The 22,175-nt window shown below is 36.6% G+C and overlaps 3 protein-coding genes across 3 annotated transcripts; 1 reads left to right on the top strand and 2 right to left on the bottom strand.

The window, feature by feature from the left end:
• Window positions 1–4,508: 4,508 nt before the first annotated feature.
• On the bottom strand, window positions 4,509–6,806 carry LOC115974362 (L-ascorbate oxidase homolog). The gene is made up of 3 exons (XM_031094725.1): window positions 6,433–6,806; window positions 5,131–6,240; window positions 4,509–5,008 (listed from the first exon to the last, which is right to left on the bottom strand). The coding sequence occupies exons 1-3, from the start codon at window positions 6,678–6,680 to the stop codon at window positions 4,708–4,710; spliced, it is 1,659 nt and encodes a 552-aa protein (XP_030950585.1). The 5' UTR covers window positions 6,681–6,806; the 3' UTR covers window positions 4,509–4,707.
• A 6,447-nt stretch (window positions 6,807–13,253) lies between these two features.
• Window positions 13,254–19,272, top strand: LOC115976757 (leucine-rich repeat protein 1). Its single transcript, XM_031098238.1, has 6 exons — window positions 13,254–13,788; window positions 16,218–16,289; window positions 16,517–16,660; window positions 17,017–17,088; window positions 17,182–17,253; window positions 18,874–19,272. Exons 1-6 carry the CDS (start codon window positions 13,544–13,546, stop codon window positions 18,944–18,946), a joined length of 678 nt encoding a protein of 225 aa, XP_030954098.1. The 5' UTR covers window positions 13,254–13,543; the 3' UTR covers window positions 18,947–19,272.
• A 1,742-nt stretch (window positions 19,273–21,014) lies between these two features.
• LOC115994492 (putative F-box protein At3g25750) lies at window positions 21,015–22,175 on the bottom strand. The gene has a single exon (XM_031118663.1). It carries the CDS (start codon window positions 22,173–22,175, stop codon window positions 21,015–21,017), a length of 1,161 nt encoding a protein of 386 aa, XP_030974523.1.

Here is a 22,175-nt window from a genome sequence, read left to right as displayed (position 1 = left end):
ATAAACGGAATATGCAAAATGAAATAATAAACACTTTTATTAATATAAGAGATTATTACAATGTACGAAAAAGGGCTCAAACAAGCCTATACAAAAGGAGAACTGCTGAAGCAACGATAACACTCGCAGTACAGAGAAGTAAACAGTCAGGCTTCTTCTAAAACTCATCTTCAAGGTCTCTTCAGTCTCTGCCTCAACATTGCTCATATCATGACAAGAACCTTCTTCGGAAAAGGATGAAGGAGAAGGAAGAAGAATTGAAGGAGAAGGAAATAGTAAGGAAGAAATCAATGAAGAAGATGGAGGAGATGAAGGAGGAAGATGGAGGACATGAATAAAGAAGGAGGAGAAGAAGAGAGAAGGGACGAAAAGAAAGAAAAGGAGCAAAAGAGGGAAAAGGGAAGGCACCAGGACGGAACTGGTGCTGGGAAGACTATAAGAGGAAAGCGGAGGAGGGCACCAAGGAGCAAAAGAGGGAGAAGCAGAAGCACTTAGCCCTTGCCTCAGCCCTGACTCCTAACACGTTGGTGCCATATTAGGTATGCACATGAGGAGCCGGGTGGTGCTGGTCTTGGTTGTTCTCGACTCAGTCGCGCCGAGAGTTCGACACGACGAGTCCCTGTTTCGGATTTTGGCTGAAAGAAAGGCGAGACAGATCTTAAGTCTGCGCCACCCTTGCCCTGATCGAGCCATTTCAAGTTTTATCAGAATATGGTGTCTAGAAGAGGGGCATGATTTCTTCATCATTTGGTGCGATCTCAGAAGAATAGAAGGGAGTTAGTACGAAAATGATGGCCTCCTGCTTGCCTTCTTATAGGAAGAGCAGAACGAATGGCATTAAATGCATTCAACCTTCCCAAAGAATCTGAAGAAAAAAGAGGCGTCTGTTCCACTTCTCCACCTTATCAAATGAGCCGCTGGATATAAATGAGCCTCATTAAGGGGAATTCATTAAGGGCGCGTCTGGGACATCCAAGCGGAAGGAGCAGATCCCGAGCGGATTAAAAGGAATCCCTCAAAAACCGCCTGACTTCCTGAGAAACCGCTCACATAAATGCGGGATCAAGATAAATGGGCCATATTAAGGGCCCGGGTTTGCCAAAACCCTCCTTTCCAATCCGGAATTCGGATAGAAGGGTTTTGAGGGGCTATTGTGGGGCCCAGCAATTCGTGGACCAGGCCCATTTGCCCTTAGAAAGTCCGAGGGCCCAATCCGAGGAGAACTGTGGCCCAAGCTCCATGACGCCGAGTACGGACCAATTTTTGGGAGGCAGCCGAGGACAGTCTAGTCCTCGGCAGGCCCATAATCCGCCCAGAATAAAGGGATAAATTCGTAAGGAAATCCAAAATACCTTGGGGCGATTACCCTAAATACCCTTCTGGATAAGGCCCAATGCCTGGCAGAACCGTACTCTACAGCTTTATCAAGTCATCCCCAACAATTCCGGGATTAGACTGATGGGACCAATGTCAGTATTTGTAAAGACTGACCCTACACGTGGACGAAGGACATCGAACGCACACTAGTATAAAAGGAGAAGTAAGTGAATCTAGCAGAGGGAGGCAAAAAGGGAGACTTCATGAGGAAGATCGCCGGAACGATCCATGCACAGAACAGAGAAAGTCCTCCGTTGGACAGCCGGAAAGGACCACAAGGGCCCTCGGATCAAGTCCGAGGATCCCATTCTCAGAGGTGGCAGTATGGCGGGGCTTTAAACGTTTAGGCCCAGTCCATTTTCCACAGGGATCTTTCTGAAATCCAGATCGGACCATCCCCCCGTGACCAAGCCCAAGCTTTTCAAGCCCACTCTCTACAAATCGTATTGTGAGGGATCTCTCCCGCGTGAACCCTAAGATGTCACTGGGCCGCGCAGGAATCGTGTCCCTACAGTTACTATCTAACTGTTTTTTTCCCCTTTTGTAGTTCTTATTTTATAGTTAAGTTTTTCTAATATAGTTATTAACAATGTGTTTACTTAAAAAAAATTTGTTCATTTTGACGTTCTTTCTTATGTTGTTAGAGCATTAGCATCAGATGTTATAAAAAATGCTATTTTTTGACACACTTAAAACTATTTTTTTTTTTACACATCACTTTACACTATACCCTACATCACATGTTCTATTCTACAATTCAATATATTAAAATAATATTTACAGCACATTAAAATAATATTAAGTAAAAACTAGTCAAACCTAGTGGTGGCCACCACCCAAAACTACCAAAATAAAACCCCAAAAACAAAAGCAAAAAAGAAAAAAAGAAAAAGAAAAGAGAGATGAATCTAATCAACCAACCAAAAATCAACACAAACCCTCAAAGCCAAACCAAAGAACCCAAATCCACAAACCTAAATAATAAACCCCCCAAAATCCATTCCTTTCAAACCCTAAACAACTACCAATCCAACAAATCCCCTAACCCACACAAAATCAAAATGGGAAAAGAAGGCAATTTTCGGCCAAAAACAAAACAAAAAAAAAAAAATAAGGGAAAAATGAGAGAGAGAGAGAGAGGGGGGGATGATGACCACCTCAATAATGGTGTTGGCCGTATGGCTTAGGCCATGGTTGCGCTTGTGCGAGAAGAGATACAAGCCAATGAGGGAGAATCTCAAAGGGTGGCTTACGGTGGTCTATGTGATGGAGCGGTGGAGGTTCAGTGTAGAGAGAGATGAAGAGCCATTAAAGTAGTGAGTTTTGAGAGAAGAGAGAGAACACCGAGAAAAAAGAGAGAGTTAGTGGAAAGGAGAAAGACTCGAATAAAAAATAAATAAAACTTTGACAAATTTTTCCGTACCCTCTCAAATTTAGAATGTCACTGTAGCTAAATGCCAATTTTTTTTTTTTTTAATTTGAGACATTTGATATAGGTGGGTTTTTGGTGTTTAATGTGCCACACCTAATGCTAATACTCTTATATCCTATTGGCTTCCATGGTAATTGGTAACTTAATCTCCAGTTTGAATTTACGGGCCATGACTAAAAAAAATCATTTATTTATTCATCCAAAAAGTTAGTTTTATTGTACAATTTTGTTTCAAGTTTATGATCATGATTGCAAGCCAAAAAAAAAAAAAAGTTTATGATCATGACTACAACTGTTTCTTGCTCGATTGAGAAAATGATGGGATGCTTATGATGAATAGATGACACTTATAATCATTAGCAGTTTTAAATCTTTAAAGCCACTACAAAACCTAACATTTCATTTAAATTTTGTTTTTTATAGTTCTATTTTTGGCTTATTTCCAATATTGATTAATAAAAATATGATGGTGTTAATGTAATTGACAAAGAAGGATTTTAACTTTGAATATAAACGTGTAACTTTTTATCGGTAAATAATAGGTTAGATATATTGTTTTCCAATCTTTTGGTAACATGTGATATATCGATAGAGGGGAAAAAAACAGTCATTAATTAGCAGTATAAGGAGCAATGACATCCATGTCATTATAGAGAATGACAATCATCTACATAATAGGAAATCTTTCCTTAGATCTATTTTATTTTTTAGCCTTCAGGTTCCAAAGTTTGTATTGGTAGAAAGTTTCAGTTTTTTAACTCATCAGCTATTGCAGATTATGAAGTATATTTATATGACTGACCATCAAACCATTATAAAGTTTATTTTTGCCTTTAGTTAGAACTAATTCATTTTTCCATAACCATACGAACCTAACAATGAACGAGTTACATTCACATGAAAACCACTAATAAAAGGAGTTACCCAAATAACCTCCTTTGGGCATCTCCGCATGCCCACATACCTTTTGCCAAGAATGGATTCACCATTCACTAGCAAAAGAAACTAACATTCTTAAGTGAGTGAAAATATAAAGTAAAGACAAGTAGTAATTTTAAATTTCTAAGAAATGATTGTATTAATCATTGGATATGCTCAAATTGAGAGCTAATCATAATGTTTACTCCATGTATAAATTTGAGATCCATGGTATGGATTTGTTTTTTTTAATCTGCCCATTTATTGACCGAGTCACCTCTAATTTCTTTGCAAGATGTTTGCCAACCAACCTAGCATAAATTTTTGAAGGAATTGTACCAAGAGGATCTTTACTCTTTGCAGGGATGGTAAGTCATTGAAGAGGTCTTATCATGATTTCTTATTACAAGATAGCCATATCGATTCATAGGTAACCACTTATATGTTTCACAATGCTCTTTGAGGGATGCCATGGCAATATTTTTTTTTAATTAAAAAAAATATAAAAAAGAGTTTAGGCTCTAAGGAGAAGGGAATGGGAAGATTTTTGAACTAATACATTTTTTTAGGAGTGGTGGCCTCCAACGGATTGTGCTTGGAGTTCAAATTGGACCATAGCCATTTTTATAATTTGGCAGAAAATTAAAAGCAGCAGCAAAGAAAAATTATACAGAAGCAAAATAATTTACAAACTTTTACTCAAAAGAACAAGAACTATAAAAGATAGTTATATTAAAATGAATGGTACAAAAATTTAATGTCGTGTTTAAAATGTTATATATAACAGTAACTCTATGTGTTTTTTCAATCATTGTTATTCTTTGCGATCTTCTACACTCTTTGCATAAAAAATGCATACAATTACATAATTGTCTCTCATCTATTACACAAACGATGTATATCTGGTTCTCTCCCTTCCTTCTCTCTCTCCCCCTCATTGTATGAAGTGGCGACATGGCAAAGAGGTATGTGGATCATCTTTAGATTTCGTATGGTGGGGGCTTGGGCAAACCTTTGACTATGCCACAGAGCAAGGAGTTGTCAGGCATGTTGTACTCGTCCCTGAGGGATCGTGCAGGAGAGAGAACGCTAGAATAGAGCTCTTGCCCAAGGTAGCGTCTCTCTGTCAACTCAGACCTTATGTTCCACATGCCAGCATTGTCAAATGTCAAGAGGATAGCTGCAAAGGATTTGGGAAACACCTGGATTGTGTGCCTGCTTACAGCGTCAAGAAGATTGTAGTTCCTTCTGCGATCTGGAGTCCACCTCCCAGGCTCAACACTGTTAACAACAAACACATAAAATAGTCAATTTCCGCGTCAAGAATCTCACATTTTTTTTTATAGGATTCGAAATCAGGACTACTTGCTTTGATAGGAAATGGTAAATTTAATAGAACTTACGAGACTGCGAAGAAGGAGTATCCATCCACATGCCATGACTGGATGCTCTTCTCGTGGTTCTCAAAGATGATCTCTATGAAGTTGCGGAATGTCATGTTCATGACATTGGGTGCCAAGGTGACTTTATCTACAGCGTCAGCTGGTGGGTCATCAGATATGATGTCGTATTTGAAGACCTTGTCTGGGACTCCATAATACTCAGCGAGCTTCAAAGGTGTAGGAGGGTCAACATGGGATACACCATTGATAGCATATCGAAGCTTGCCATCTACCTTGGTTGCTGAGTTGACGAGCTTGATGGTACGGGTAATGTTAATAGAACCATAGTGATAGGAGCCCTGAGGGTTAGGCCTAGCAGCACTAGCAGTGAGGTTCCAACGGAAGGTACGGAATTGATTAAGTGACCAAGCCCAACCAACAGGAGCCTCAGGGATCTCAGGTGAGGCTGGACCTTTTCCATTGGTGTAGCGGACGATTCCCTTGGTAGTGAGGACGGTCTTGGTGAATCGTGTGGAGGCCACAATGTAGTAGTCCTTGGGCTCTTTATCAGCTGTGACAAGAACCCCAAAGCATTGCCCTACATGAACATCAAGGGACTCATATGTGTTTTGCACAGTGTGGGATCCCTCCATCTCCACAAGCGTCATTGGGTGGCCTTGGATCCTAAAGTTCAAGGAATTCTTAATCCCAACATTGCAGATTCTGTATTTGTAGGTTTTGCCAGGCTTCATGGTGAACAAAGGCTCTTCCTTGCCGTCACCCTTAGGGGATTTTCCATTGATGAGGACACCATCTGGCCTACCAAGGGAGCGGCCGCTGTCCAAGAACTTCTTGAGAGTTGAGTGACTCTTGCTGTACCAGTCACCAATGAGTACAGTGTAATCATCCTCAGGATCGGCATATGGGACGGGAATGAGCAACCGGCTGTTCACGCGGAGGCCACCAAAGCCACCAGCTGCACGATGCATGGCAGTTGTGGGATAGTAGATGTAGCTCCCAATCTGGTCCTTAACTTGGAAGTGATATGTGTAGTTCGTGCCAGGGGGAATGGGGCACATGGTTCCCAACACTCCATCTTGCCACGAGTTCTTCCTATGTTGGATGCCGTGCCTAGATGCCAAATTAACCCAGTCGAAAACATTAACATATATGATTGACAACATAATCTTTACAAATTAATGTGTCACCAATCATTAAAAAAAAAAAAAAAAAAAAACATTTAGGACATTCATTTATTATTATGTTTTTGAAATCCAACTATCCAATTCATTTCCATGTTAGAAAAAGAGAAAGCATGAATACCATGTCACCAGGAATGGCTCATCAAGGTTGTTGTGGACGTTGATGACAATGTTGTTGTTGGTGGTGGAGTTGATATTGGGTCCTGGAAATTCACCGTTGATGAAAATGGCTTGTTGGGGGACTCCAAATGGAGAAATGGTGCCATAGGTGACATTCCACGTGAAGAAGAGATAAGGGTCTTCACTCCGGACCATAGACATCGCTGCAGCCGAGAGGCACAGCAGAAACATAAACCTCAAGGGTCCCATGTCTCTCTCTCTCTCTCTCTCTGTCTGTGTCTTTCTCTCTCTCTCTCTCTCTCTTTGAAATTAATCTTTTTCCTTCTAGGGCAATACTTTACATGTCCTTAAAAGTGGAAGAAGAGAGTTCTTCTACCGTCCTCATGGCACTCCAATCCATTCTCTTTTTATATTTGTCAGTGGCTATTTTTTAACCATTGGAACATACCGTTATTGTCTCATAGCTCTCCCTCTTTCTTGCCCCTTACATTGCGCCCTTCCTCTTATTGTTTCATTTAATTTTTTTGACTATGTCTATGTCACAGGGGACGAAAGTGTACCTTATGTAATTCACGCGCAATTCTTTAACTATAAACTTAGTGTTGTTTTAATCCTGACCATTAATTGTTTCTGTTTTAAAACAGATTGTTTCTTCTCATATGCCTGTCAATCTCATTTCAGTTTCACCACCGCTGTAGGTTTCTTAACGGATCAAAGTCGTTTTGATTATTGTTTAAGGTAAGGATCAAACGGACAAAACCTTAATTTCACTGAAAAGTGAGCATAGTACATTCTGTATTTCCACAACAAGCTGATTCAAGTTACTCTCTCTTCCTTTTTCTTGTTCTACAATGTTGACATTATGTTTTATAGATTACTTTGTTGGTATTAACCCCTCCCCCACAAAGAAAAATTATATATCATTAAGTTGTGTCCCTGTACCTGCGATTTGTTGCTCAAAATAATCATTTTTCTTGACCCAATTTCACATCTGTCAGCTATGTTTTTTCAAGGTACTCTATTTATTCTAACATGCTGAGGTTCAGAACTTTGATCTACATCTTACTCACTTCTCAGATTTTCAATTATCTGTTTGGTCTGTTTGGTAGTTGGGGAAACAGTTTGAATTATTAAAGAACAAAATTTTCACTTCATTTGTGTGTTTTGTGTTGCTTTTGTTCCTTGCTGGTTTCTTAAGTTCCTTTTGGAGTTATGGTTTTTGTCCACTGAATGTAAAATGTTCACGGCCCCTGCTGGCAAAATAAATTACTCTCTGTTTATAGTTGACAAGTTATTATGTGGTTCCCCTTTTAATATAAGTTGCAAGCTTTAGTACTGTTATTTAATTTGGATACAAGTAGGGTAGACTGAAAGGTAATCAAATGTATTGGCTAGCTTATAATTCTGATCACATTCTACTTATAATAGTTTTTATTTTGATTACTTCTTGGAATCGAAGATGTGGTATTTTTTCTAGTCATAACTCATCAGCAATGTGGCCTTTTGGGTCTGCTAGGTAAAAAGTAAGAGCTCTATTGTTGTTGGAAAATCATCACTAGGAGAACTGATGCCTCTCCTATTTTTCCAGTTAAAGTATTACATTCAGGTTATATTAAAATTGTTTCACAAAAAAAAAAAAAAAGGTTATATTAAAATTGGCTTAGAATTGTATCTAGACATAGCAGCAAGTTGTTACTTAGAATTAAATTGCCATACTCTAATTATCTAGAGTGTGTGTGCTTTGTGGTTAAGGAGTTACAATCCACTTCAGTTATGCAGCTGACAAAGTCCAAAGTGAATGATCTATCAGCTATTCTTAAGGATGTAGACACTTCTCAAATTGATATTAGTTGGCTGCAAGGGATAATCAAATCTTCACCATTAAATGAGACTATGTTGTCTCTCAGCTCCAAGGCTGAAAATTTACAGGGAAGATCCTTGTTAAGTGAATTCTAGCAGTCTAATCATTTTATTTTCTCATGGTGTACAGGTGAAGCAATAAAAACCAATTGATAGCTTATCAAATTTTAGCACGTTGAACAAGCAATGAGAAATAGTTGGGTTTGAGGCTGTACTTATTTTGCTAAATCTAGAGCGTTGGTTTGGTATTCATAATTGAAACATTTCACAAGCTGTTGAAGATATATGTATATTCTCTATACTTTATATGGGGCCTCCTTTATGGTTAAGAGGTGAATCATTAAAATTCAAAAGCACTTTGTAATGTTTCACAATGTATTCATCAATTAGTATCATAATTACAGTTAGATTAACTGAATGACATCCAATTTGAAGATTTTCTGAATATCTCTCTTACAGCTATATAACGAGCTTGACGAATTAGTTGATGAAACAAATGAAGTAAATTGAGTAAGGTAGCCTTTTCTCCACAGATAAGTTCACTATACCAGATGTCTCATCTGTGCTCCCGATCAATTGTGATTTTTTAGCTGAAAGCTGATGGAACTTTTCACCAGACAAAACAAATGTTCTGTTTATGTGCACTCTTTTGTACTGGATTGATAAATTATTTTCTCTCCTAGAATTCTGATAAGTTGACAATTGTAAACACTGTTGTTGCATGTACTTTAAAAGGGAAATTATCATAGTTTTTTAGCATACTGGTTAATTGTGATATACTTGTTGCTTGCTCAAGGCAGAGTCAGAGTAAATGCCATCATATACAGTTTCTCCCAGGCATGCTACATATTAAGAGGTTTAATGCCATTATATGTTTTGGCTTTTCTGGATGTTTCACCAGCTTTACCTTTCAGTGTTAGAATATGTTGTTAATTATAGCTAGTCCACACCGACAAGGGTTATGCATAATGACTATTCTAATCGAACTCGATTTCACATTACTTAAAGGTTGGTCCATGTTCGTGTGGTGTATTATTCAGAATTATTTATTGATTGATGACATGTTTAGTGAACAGAGAAAACTTGAAAGACTCTGAAGGCTTAAAAGAGTCGTCAGTTTTTGTTTGCAATTACACATCCTCTCTTAGCTGTGGATCTAGAACAGTTTTTTTTTTTTGGCAGAGGTATTTAGTTAGTAGGTGTATATGGTGGAAATGAAATCAAGTTTTAGGCTTTGTTATCTTGTTATCTGGTATCATTTTCCTGTGGACATATGCATTGCAGCCTTACATCATATCTTTCAAGGAAAAGAATAATATTGGCAAGACCAAGCATAAGTTGATATAGCCCTTCTCCTTCTAGTGGATTAAGATTTAGGAATGAAACTTGCAAATTTGCAATACATAAGATTGTGAAAATGGTGCTGAAGTCAATTCTAAATTTACACTCCCTTCAAGCATAATGAAAGAAGAAAGTCAGCAGAGTTGATTTGCCTAGGTAATGGATTAATGTTGTTAACTAGGAAGGGCTGCATAAAGCTCCTAAAGTCATCAAAATGGAGCCTGAACCCTGAACTATATCGTGGCTGTATGTCTCTTGTTTCTCAGAATGCATCAAAGAGAGGGTGTTCAAAATGGGTGGTCAGATGTTATCACATCAAGCTAATTTGTACCTGCATGTTTCTGACATTTTGCTTCTTTATGATGGGGTATGAGAATTAGTCAATTAGCAGCAAGGCAAACTGTACAGATTGAACCATATTCATACATTTTCTTAGGCCTGTGGAAAACAGACTTAATTGTATTCAAATCAAGCCTTTTGGTTTCAAAATTTCCTAGTTTATACTTTATTATTAGGTTTGGCTGATTGTAAAGGGCAGTTGTGTCGATAATCCGTACGTATTTGTCTGTTTGGGAACAACTTATTTTTATTAGCTTAGTTGCATAGGGTGCGTTTGGGAAGCGCATTTTGTGCTTCCCACGTCTGCATCTATGTTTCTTTCCTTTTTTTTTTTTTTTTTTTTTTTTTAAGACCAGCACCTGGTGCACTGTTCATGGGACATGAACAGTGCACCAAGCATATGAACAGTAAAAAAAGAGTGAACAATAAATTTTTTATTATTATTTTTATTGTTTTCAGTTTTCAGCAAAATAAGTGGTATATAAACAGATCCATAATGTAAGACAAAAAGTTAAAAGTGAGATTATCTTAAATAAAGCTGAGACAAAAAGCAAAAAGTTGTCAAACTCACCTATATGTATATTTTATTTTATTAGAGATTGTGTCGTAAATTTCCACCTTTAAGTTTGGTGTCACGTTCAATATCTGTTTTTGGGACTAGTATTTTTCTTCCATAGGTAATTTGTTTACATTTCTTTCTTTGGATCCAAAGTTGTAACTGAGCTGTCATGTTCTTCTTGCCTTCCTATTTTTGTAGATTGTGCCCTCTTTCTTGGAAGGTTTGAAGCAATAAAAGTGTGAATGAGAGACTTTTCTTGTTACTCAATTATTATTATTGTTGTTCAATCTTTTTAACTCCTTAACAGCAATAGTTAATCCTACCCTTTCATATAGTTAATCATAGTTCGTTTTATCATATTGGAAAGCTTACTCTATGTGGACTTTGAAAAATGTTATGTGATTTTATAAGTAACCCAGTTTGCATCTTCTAGAATAGCGATAAGAATCTCAATAGTAGTAGTTTCATAAATTCATTTTTCTCATCTGTTAAACTAGAAACAAACAAATTATTAAAAAAAGGAAAAAAAGACTTAAAACAAACACACACAAAATTCATTATAGGGAAAACACATAAAATAGTTATTTTTGTCCCCTAAAATTAAAAATTGTTATTTTAGTCCACTAACTTTGATTCTAGTGGCTCAAAAGATGGTCTAAGCCCACTTAGAATAGTGGTACCCAGTATTTTGAGCCCAACACAATTAATTTGTAAGAGAGTGGGCTTTCCGAGTCAATTGCAATGTTAAGTAAGATCCAAGCTTGATGTTAAAAGAATAAGACTTTTAATATGAACAGATGAAGCACAAATTTAGTATAAACTCTTCCTTGGGCTTGTCTGAAGATGGATCATAAAAAGTCAATGTTTGTCTCTACACTTTTACACTTAGTATGTGTTTGGATTGGGCTTATTTCACGTCTGGCATTTTGCGTTTTTTTTTTTTTTTTTTTTTTTTTTTTTTTTTTTTTTTCACGCGTTTCAGAGGGGACAATTAGCATTGTTCATGCATTGTTGAGTACTGTTCACGCACTATTCATGTACTGTTCACGAGACCCACAACCACTTTATTAAAAAAGTATATTAAAAATGGGTCCTACAACACTATTTACACATTTAAAAATAATTTTGCTACAGTGTTTTCAATTTTTAGCAAAATAAGCTGTATTCAAACAGACCCTTAATTCTCACTTCTCAAGTTTCTACTTGCTAATCATTTTTTCTAGAGGGGTTCATTTCCTTATATAATCTTTTCTATTGCATCTCAGCTCTCCACCTGTACATTTCAAGGGAATAATTTGGATGTTTGTCCCATCAAGACCCTTTTGGAGGTGGTAGAGAGTGTTGTGAGCTGTGAAATCATTGTTTAGGTGTCTTTTCCTCATAAATGCGGCCAACTCAGTAACTCAGTAGGTGTAGAGCATTGAATGTGGAGGTGATGGTTACTTTCTACAAATATTTCCTCTCTTCTCTCTTTGCACGTTTCTGATGTCTTCCATGGTGTCTTGCTTGTGGGTTCAGGTGGACAATTGGGGCATCCCCAGGTGCTATCGTTTTTCGAGCTCCTCAGACAATGGGTCCGCCCGTATCCCGTCCTTAGACCTTTGCTCACGTATTTAGCCTGAACTAACGTCGTCTTCATGTTTGACTTCCTCGGACTCCGTCTACATATCAAGCTTTGATTGGCACTTGAATGGGCCTTTGCCTTTCCTTGGACTGGACCTATGAGCTTCATTTTTTGTTTGGGTCCCTCCCTCCCACGTTGATAATGAGATCATTTTAGTCATTCCATTCATTGCTATTTAAATAAATTTGGTTAGCACCCTTAAAATGACGTTATTTAACTTTTATAAGAAAAAAAATTCATCAAGTTAATGGGCTAAAATGATAATTTTTTCAACTTAGCAGGCAAAAATGACAATTGTTTAAAGTTAATAGGCTAAAATGATAATTTTTAAACTTACTGGATTAAGATGATAATTGATCAAAGTTAATGGACTAAAATAATAATTTTTAAACTTAATGAACTAAAATGACAATTGAAAAAAGTTATAAGGTGTAAAGTAAATCTGATGGGGGCTAGATTTCAGGGCCGGTGGCTTGGCCGAGCTGTGGGCCTTGAAGGATGGTCTTAATTTAGCATCCCATCTTGGAATTAATTCTATTTATGTGGAATTAGACGCTGAGATTATTGTTTTATTGTTTAACAACCCTTCCTTGAATAATCTTATGATGGAGCCTTTACTTAATGATTGCAAGACCCTATTGAGCAACTTCCGCAAATCTAAAGTTTAGCATGCTTATAGGGAGGCCAACCAAAATACCAGATACACTTGTTAAGTTAGGAGCTAACCAATCTTCTGACTTTGTTCTTTTTGATAACCCACCGTAAGTGGTGGAGAGAGAACTTACTGCCTTCAAATAAAATTGAATTTTTTTTGTAATAGACTTATTTGCACCGTTGTTTTACCCCCCTCCAAAAAAAAAAAAAGAAGAAGAAGAGAGAGAGAGAGAGAGAGAAACAATCATAATCTTCTCTCTTTGGAAATTTCCGTACTTGTTGAGCACTATAAAAAGCACTAAACTAGTGTAAACTTCACCCAGGCAAACACTCACCAAAGAAAATCAAACACCAAAATGATTTTGAAAAGAAAAAGAAAAAAAAAAACACATAAAATATACAATATACTAATATAATACTCTAAAAAGTAAGCAAGTGAAAAGTCACCAGACCATGTTTTACTCCAATTAGTCTTAGATATTCCCAAAGCCGATCCGCAATGTCCACACTTTTCTTTTAGAATCTTTGACTCCTTCTTTCCTTTCTTTGACAACAGTATCCACAAACATAGATAGTAGTAGTAGGCAAAACATAGTTAGACACACAAATATTATTGACATAACAATAACAATAGTAAAGTTTTTTTTTTGTTCAAGGAGTAGATACAAACCCTAGAGAGATTTGGTGAATCTGAATCCGAATCGAATCAAGAAACAGGCATAGGAGAAGGAGCAGATGAGGATGATGATGATGACGACGACGTGGAAGTGGGTAATTAGAGTTATAGCAGTGACAGTTATATTAAGTGTAGGAATAATTCCGTTAAAAGTGAAAGGAAACACAGAAGGGGACGCACTGTACACCCTGAGGCGGAGCTTATCAGATCCAGACAACGCTCTCCAGAGCTGGGATCCAACTCTCGTTAACCCCTGTACTTGGTTCCATATCACCTGTAACCAAGTTAACCGCGTCACCCGCGTGTCTGTTTATCATTCTCTCTCTCTCTCTCTCTCTTTGTTCCTTATAATTGATCTGATTGATTTTTCTTTTCTTTTTATATTTTAGTTCTTGAATTATGGATTTGCTTGCTTTGCTTAAAACATAATAAGTACTACTGTTAATTTAACTTTTTTTTATTAATATTTTATAGCTTGAGCTATTGGGCTATTTGATAGATTAGAACGGTAGAAATGAAAAAGAATACATGTGACCGATTCTAATTAATCTATTGAAGATTCATAGTTGACCCAATAATTTTGGAACTACGGCCTCTTTATTTAGGGGGTTGTATCAGCTGTTTCATGTTATAATTTTTCAAAAATTGCTCGTGTTACTATATTATACCCGTGTCCGTGCTTTCTAGATTATTGTTGTAGTTCGAGGTATTGGGGATGGAAGGTTGGATATTGAGCCACCTTAAGGGTGGCCTAAAAGGCCATTTGTGTCTCCATGGGTGTACTTTCTTTATGGATGTTCCTAACATTATGGAAGTTGGGAAGGTTGCTTCATCGCCTTAGGTTTCTGTAGCTCGCGACTAAAGAACATTCTAGGGGTTTTATTTTTTTATCTAACTTTAATTATTAGTTTAAGAAGCTCTTTTTTAAAGCTTTAGGTATAGGAACTTGGCTCTATATATGTAAAGGGTATTTGAGATTTAGTATTAGAGATAGTGGGAAACTTAGTTTTTGGCATGACACATTGTGTGCATGTGGATGAGGCTTTGTGGTTTTTACACTTGGAATTTTTCCAGATTGGAGCTAACAAAGCTCCAGAATTGTGCACCTACATGGAGGTTACGGGGGAGTAGTGCAGAGGAATCCAATATTCATGGGGCGAGTTTAGGATTGGGATGTGGATTCATTTAGTGCTCTTTTTGATCTACTATCTCATGCTAAAAGCTCAATTTGGGATGGAAGACAGGGTTTTGTTAGAAGTTAAAGTGGAACGTACAATTTATTGTTCCTACCCATTATGGGCTTTGAAAAGGACTAATACATCTGCCTTTCATAGGAAAGCTATTTGGAGACTGAAGACACCATCAAATATTACATTTATGGTGGAGTGGTATTGTATGTGTAAACATAGTGGTGATACCGTGGACCATCTATTAATACATTACTCTAGTGCTATGGACTACTGGGCTTTTGTATTTTTGCTGCTTGGAGTTAAATGGGTGGTGTCTAATTCGGTCCAAGAGTTGCTTCAATGTTGGAGAAGGAGACCTAAATCTTTCAGATTTAGAGGGGGAAGAGCTTTTCAGTTGAGAAAATTAAGTTGATGTTTGTCAACCCCTTATCTTATTGAGTGTCTTTAGATGGGTGTAGACCTTCTAGTATTTTAAACTTCTTGGATTCTTTGAATTAGTTATCTATAGCAGCTACTGAGCTATTTTAGTATACAGCCTGTATACTAACACTGTCTCCACAGTCCTTTATAGTCATCACAGTTTTGTAGTACAACTCATTAGCTTTGTTCTATGGCTTTGTAACGGAAGGTCCATTTATTATGAGCAAATGAAGGGGAATGGACCTGTACATGATGGATTCATAGTCCACTGTTTTGATCTGACTTTTAAAAGTAGCCTGAGAGGTTTAAAACCAATATGATGATTGTCTCTAGAATTGTATTTTTGGTTTAATCTGAAAAATATGCATTCCACAATGTCCACTATATATTTAAAGCTTGGTGATGAATCTCCAAATTAAAGAACTCCATGTAGATTTAAGGACATAACCTTAATGCTATTTGATGCTCAAAAAAATGAATTTTTGCAGTTGGGGAGACCGCTGTCTCTTGAACATTGTATCTATCCAATCTGTCTGCAGTTTTCTGCTAATTAGTGGGTGGGGAAGCTGGCTTTTTAGTTAACTGTGATCTCATTAGTTGAAAACTATGATCTCTTTGATTTGGAATTGTTGCCTAATAATCTGTTTTTGGACTATATTTGTATCTGTTAAAAATAAGTAACATATTACATACTGTTCTTTCATTCATCTTGCATAATGGGAACCTCATTTTCCCTCCTAGTGCCAAAACAAAAGAAGAAGAAAAATTATAGTATAGATCTAAAGTGGAAAAATAATAAAGCATTCTGTTTCATTTTATATGGTTTACAAAATAGATGACTTTCCATAAAATCATTGAAGTCGACTATGCTATTCTGATGGTATTGGTGCTTTGGGAACCTAGTGCTTTGTCTTGTGATGACTTGTTGTTTCAACTATTGACTGAAATGTCTCTGTGCTCTCATACATGATGTACAGTTGTAATTTTCTATCATGCATGGGTGGCAACTGCATGTCTTATTATGTGGTTGTTATATTACACAGATGTAGATTTTAAGTTATAAAAACACTTAATGTTCTTTGTCTCTCAAGAAGATTATTAATTTTATGTTCTCATACTGCAGGGATCTTGGTAATTCAAATTTATCTGGGCATCTAGTACCTGAACTTGGAAAGCTAGAGCATCTACAGTATTTGTATGCATATTATTTGTTTATTTTTTTGGGTTAATTTTATTTTGATAGTAGGCACGAACACAAAGTAGTTGCCCGTTTGAGTTATTGTTGAGTGCAAAATGATCATGTATTTGATATCTAAAGGCAATTGTGTACAGTTTTGATTGCCATGCAATAAAGTTCAGCATGCTATTATATCTGGGTATTATCTTAATTTCTTCAAACACTTTTCACTTTGTTTGCATTAGGGAGCTATATAAAAACAACATCCAAGGAACTATCCCTGCTGAGCTTGGTAACCTGAAAAGCCTCATCAGCTTGGACTTATACAATAACAACATCTCTGGAACAATTCCTCCTTCATTAGGGAAATTGAAGTTTCTTGTTTTTTTGTAAGTTTGATTGAACTTAGTACTCATCTTGTCATGCATGACTAGAGTTTTCTTTCTGATGTCTTAATTTTGATTTCTCTCAATTATCTTCTTGGATTAGAGCTGAGTAATTTATTTGCACCTATATTTTTCTCTCAATATGATCTGTAAATAATAAGTGAGGCAGATAGTTGAATCAACCAAGAGCAAAAATTTAGGATGCCAAGTGAACATGTTATCAATGTTGCTGGTTAGCTAATATTTACCAATATTATTATCTAATGGGCCCTGGCCAAATTATTAATGGTTCTAATTATGATTCTATAACATGGAAACATCCATTAAATATTCTTTCTCATTAATATTTGGTTTGGCAGACGGCTTAATGATAACAGATTAACTGGGCCAGTCCCCAGGGAACTCACTGGTATTTCAAGCCTTAAAGTTGTGTAAGTCATTTCAACTCCTTTTTGGGTGGATGGTAGTATTTTGTAGAGTAGCACACATACTGAAAGTTCTAAAAACTTTGCCTGTCTTTTCAGGGATGTCTCAAACAATGATTTGTGTGGAACTATTCCTACCAGCGGACCATTTGAGCACATTCCTTTGAACAAGTAGGTTTTTTTTTGTTCATTATCCATCTTAGTGTGTTTTCTATTATCTTCAAGAATAGGTACTAAATTTTTTGGAAAATTGTTTTACTTCTACCACTGACACCCTTTTATGCATCCTGTCAGAATTTATGTTGGTTTGACCTGTGTGACACTGCCCATAGACCTTAAGGTGTATTTAGTTCCTCTTCTTATTGTAGATGTGAATTAATCATGTTTCTCTCTTTCTGAGTCCTTTTCTCTGCTATGCCATACAAGAGTTTATATTGAATTCTGATGTATGATGTGTAATGTCTATAATATAAAAGTGTTTGTAGTCATTTATTTTCTGCCTTGAGCCTAGGAATTGGAGATGTATAATATGAATAGCATTTCCCAGCTGTTGGAAAATGATAACCGCTGGGGTTTTGTACATGGCAATAGGCGAGTATACTTTTCATGCTATTTTGTAACATATGTTTTCAAGTGGTTTCAAACATATGATTTGGAGTGGCTACAATAATCTCTTTATTATAAAAGTATTTATTGGCAATCAGTCCCAGAACAAATCTGAATTACCTAGGAGGGGGAACGGAAAATGATTAACCCAAACATTGTTTGAATGTGGATCTTTTGGATGCTGAATAACTTGTTTTGTGAAAGTTCCTATATGTTGCTGTTACACTGAGACTTGACTTCTGTATGAAAATTTGAGAGTTAAGAAAGTATCTTACTTTTATACAGTTTGTATGGCTAAGTATGGTGGTTTAAGTACTTTTCGCATATTTCTATTTGCTGAAAATTCATATATGGTGTATCACAACAAGGTTTCAGCAATGATCTCTAGCTCAAATGACAATTTTTTCCTTGTAAGAGCAAGGTGGGGGGTGAAGTTGTGGTTCAAGATCCATTGGGTGCATGTGTAACTTGTTAGAGAAAAAAAGATTTCACATATGTTGTTAGATTGGTGAAAAATGTTACATACAATGAACTAGGTTCCTTTCCACCCATGCTGAATGGGGAACCCTTTGAATCTCTTCTTGCCTTCTCTATGTGCCTTTTTGAGACATTGAACTGTATCCTTTCAACCAATTCTGATGATGCTTTTGTGGGAATCCTGTTGAATCTCTTCTTGCCTTCTCTATGTGCCTTTTTGAGACATTGAACTGTATCCTTTCACCCGTTCTGATGATGCTTTTGTGGGAATCCTGTTGAATCTCTTCTTACCTTTTCTGTGTGTCTTTTTGAGAATGAGAAATTGGCTGTATGTTTGGTATCTACAATTGTTTTCCCCTTTTAGTTGAAAAGATTCTAATGCTCCATTTCTTAAAGCCAGGTCTCGAACTAATCATATTCCAGATTGTAGGATTGTACTATGATAAATTTAAGGATCAATCCAGATTGTCCTATAGTTCACTTTTGTGCAATCAGATCAGTTACTAGGATTGTAGTGGCAAATTTACTGGTTTAGTAGTCATTTGTTCAGTATCCATGTGGTTGCTGCTTCTGCACTGCAGGGCTTGCACCATAACCAAAGCTTTGCCATATATTTTATGTCATTGCTACCAATTGTTCTTTTTTTTTTGAGGTCTGTTTAAACCAGTGGCCAAAGGAATTTATCTTTATTTTGTTCCAATGGTGTAGCTTTGAGAATAATCCCCGGCTAGAAGGTCCAGAGTTGCTAGGACTTGCAAGTTATGACACTAACTGCTCATGAAGATGAATGATGCCGCAAAACTCAACTTTGCACTGAATAGATATGTATTTCAGAAATTGGAAGTGTGTTACCTACAGAGTAGTGGGATTGGTGGTAAATTCAATCCCTCATATATAACTATTTGTAAATTTTACTATATTGTTGTGCTCTTTCGAAGATGTTCAGTACATTAATATGTATTGATGAAATACTAGAAAAGGGTTTACCTACCATGCGAATGGTTGATTTGGTTCTGTTTTGCTCATAATATGTTCAAGACATTAATATGTATTAATTTAATACTAGAAAAGGGTTTACCTATCGAGCAAATGGTTGATTTGGTCTGACTTCATCTCTCTTACTTTGTCCTAATTATTACTCTCCCGTCCCACTTTTTTTGTCCTCTATTCCATTTTAAGATGTACCAAAATATTATCTTGTTTCTTAAAATAAAAGTTATTAATTTACTAATGTTCCTATTATACCTCTATTAATTTACTAATTCAATTTTTTGATAAATTTTTTTAAGGGTAGTTTTGGAAACTTATACATTTTTAAAAGGTAAACAAGACAATAAATGATGTTTCCTTAAAAAGTTTGACTTTTCAAACAGGACAAAAAAAGTGGGACAGAGAGAGTACTAATGATTTTTATACAAGCTCATATACTTCTGTTAGTTCTGTTTCCAGCTTCAAAATATTCGGGAATACTGATTGAAAATAAGTTTGATGTGTGCTATTTCTGGACTGCAAGGTATTAAACATTAGTTTACTCGGGTGGTTCCTAACAGGAACTAGTGTGCATGCGTGCAATGGTTATGGTTCTTTTCTCTAGTTCATATATGTAAGCCTTCATTTTGGTTGGGAGAATCAAGTAGAATGAACTTCATCCTTCATCCTAAGGCACATAAGCTCACTTTTTTTTTTCTTTATTGGCTACAAGAGGGGAGACCTTGCCCCCCAACAGGTTTTGAAACCCAAGCTCATCCCATGGGATGGGAAGCTGGACACACTGACTGACACCTCGCGAGCTTTTTCACATTCCCAAATCAGATGCCCACTACATTCTATACCCAATCCACAAGCTTCACAAACATTATTGTTAATGAACCCCTGATGGCACTGATTTGCTTTTATATTTCGGCACTCTCCAGGCAAAAGACTTGAACTTATTTGGCATATTCAAACCCAAAATTGTTCTCCAAAAATTTGTGTTTTTATCACCATTTGAAGGTTCTCCCACACAGCTATTCATGGACTCAGCCAAAGCAATTTCATAGGCACTGCCAACTGTGAATTTTCCCTTCATACACATCGAGGAAGAATAATTTCTAATCATTAAGTGAACGTTTGGATAGTAGTAAGTGTCCAATGTTTTGTGTGTGGGTCCTGTGCACTGTTCACAAGACCTACAAACCTCCTTTTCAGCAAAATTTTCATTAAAAATGAGTCTCACATCACTATTTACACATTTAAAATTTATTTTGTTACAGTATTTTTAGTTTTCATTTTTCAATTTTCAGCAATAAATAGTTTCTTGAATAAAAACTCAAATTATGGTATCTTATGTTACAGTGCATGTGGGCAATGAATTAAGCCCTTTTCTTTATATTTATCGTTAGATTGGTTTCAAACTTTCAATGCAAATTGCAAACCAAACAAAAAATTGGTTTTCTTATCTTACATAGGTTTTGAACTTTCAATGCAATATTTCTCCAAAAAAAAAAAAAAAAAACTTTCAATGCAATAAACCAAACAGAACATGTTACATAGCCCCCATAGTGATCATAACAAATTGGTTTTCTTTCCCTGGTCATTGCCAGTAGCAGGTGAACATGACAGATTGACAGTGACTAAAACTACAATTATTGTCTACTGAGTCAGCAACAAATAATGCTTTCTAGCTCATTTTTGAGATAAAAATACAGGGTTTTTACACACACCCAACAGATATCTCAGAACGGGATTAGAAAGTAAAAAGGAATTAACATTAAAAAAATCATTAGAAGCAAGAATAAATGAGGGAATAAATTGCTTAAGGCTTGAAGAAGAATCTTGCGCTGAGGTGTATGTCTTCGAATGACATTTGATTATATTTCTGGTCTAAACCAACTGGGGTATCTCCAATCAAAATCAGGGAGAGGAAAAAGAGGCTGAGACACAGTCTGATTTCCCATGTCATATATTGCAACTAGGTGTCTCAAATCCCAATCCATGAAATAGATGCAATTCTGTTTGTATTTTGTAGAGGCACTAGCTTGTATGCATATAGAATCTTCTTCCAAGAAAATTGCTTGATCCCCTAAACTTGTGATCTTCTCCCATTCACTCTTTTCCCAATCCAATTTGAACACCTCGAACCTCCAGATGCTATCAATATGTATCCTAGTTTTACAAACCAACAACAAGCTCCCACACAATGATTCCACCAGAAACTGAGAGGCATGGTTTGTTGACATATACTGTGGTCTATTGATTTTAGTGGGAATTCTTTTGACACCAGGGGAGGAACCCATGAACTCCAATTGTACAAAGAATTGTTCTATTTCTCCATTGACATAGCTATGGTGAGGGAAAGGGTCAATTCCATAAAATTCATCCTTGTAGTGTATGATACTATTAATACAGAAGCCGGAACGAAGGATGGGTATCCGCTTCTTGTCTCCTGGTCTCCAAAACTTCCTCTCCCACGCAGCATAAATTCCAGGACCAAGATTGAAAATAATGCAACTTATACTTGTTGGTTTTTTAGATGATAAATATAACTTGATTGGTGGAAAAACCACATTTTCTGGCTGGATTGGTAAGCTATATGGATTGTTAGAATTGTCACCTAGGAAAATTGAGAGCCAAAACCCCATTCCTGACAATGGGTTATAGAGATAGATACATTGATTTGGAGAGCTGGATGATTTGGTGTAATGTATTACTAGCCAACCACGCGAGGAGTGGACATGGTTGGGGACATATGTACAGCCATCATGACTCTTGAACTTGGGAGTTTCAAAAAAAGTGGAATTGCCGGTGAAATAGTCCAATAACTTTATACGGTTATGGTTTTTATTATTGTAGAGGTCTCTTGTACCAAGTAGCCGTGGAGGTGACAATGCTAATAGTTTCTTTGCAAGAGACCGCCATAAATGACAAGTGTTGCGACATTGGTAAAGATCAGCAATGTCCATTACTTGCTTGAGGATTAGCTCCAGCAGGTCTTCTGGGAGGTCAGACCAGCAGACTGGAGGTGGAGCCAT

This window comes from Quercus lobata, chromosome 1 (assembly GCF_001633185.2).
Source record: "Quercus lobata isolate SW786 chromosome 1, ValleyOak3.0 Primary Assembly, whole genome shotgun sequence".
In the NCBI taxonomy this organism is placed as follows: Eukaryota; Viridiplantae; Streptophyta; class Magnoliopsida; order Fagales; family Fagaceae; genus Quercus; species Quercus lobata.
Note: the sequence above shows the minus strand (reverse complement) of the source record. Positions and strands in the feature narration are given on the sequence as shown.

Bases quoted from the DNA above. Each gene is read 5' to 3' on its own strand.
- LOC115994492 (XM_031118663.1), bottom strand. From the start codon at position 22,175: ATGGCTCCACCTCCAGTCTGCTGGTCTGACCTCCCAGAAGACCTGCTG.
- LOC115974362 (XM_031094725.1), bottom strand. From the start codon at position 6,680: ATGGGACCCTTGAGGTTTATGTTTCTGCTGTGCCTCTCGGCTGCAGCG. The intron at 6,241-6,432 runs GTATTCATGCTT...TTTGGCATCTAG, and splicing joins GAGCCATTCCTGGTGACATG to GCACGGCATCCAACATAGGA. The intron at 5,009-5,130 runs GTAAGTTCTATT...TGTTGTTAACAG, and splicing joins TACTCCTTCTTCGCAGTCTC to TGTTGAGCCTGGGAGGTGGA.
- LOC115976757 (XM_031098238.1), top strand. From the start codon at position 13,544: ATGAGGATGATGATGATGACGACGACGTGGAAGTGGGTAATTAGAGTT. The intron at 13,789-16,217 runs GTCTGTTTATCA...CTCATACTGCAG, and splicing joins GTTAACCGCGTCACCCGCGT to GGATCTTGGTAATTCAAATT. The intron at 16,290-16,516 runs GTATGCATATTA...TGTTTGCATTAG, and splicing joins CTAGAGCATCTACAGTATTT to GGAGCTATATAAAAACAACA.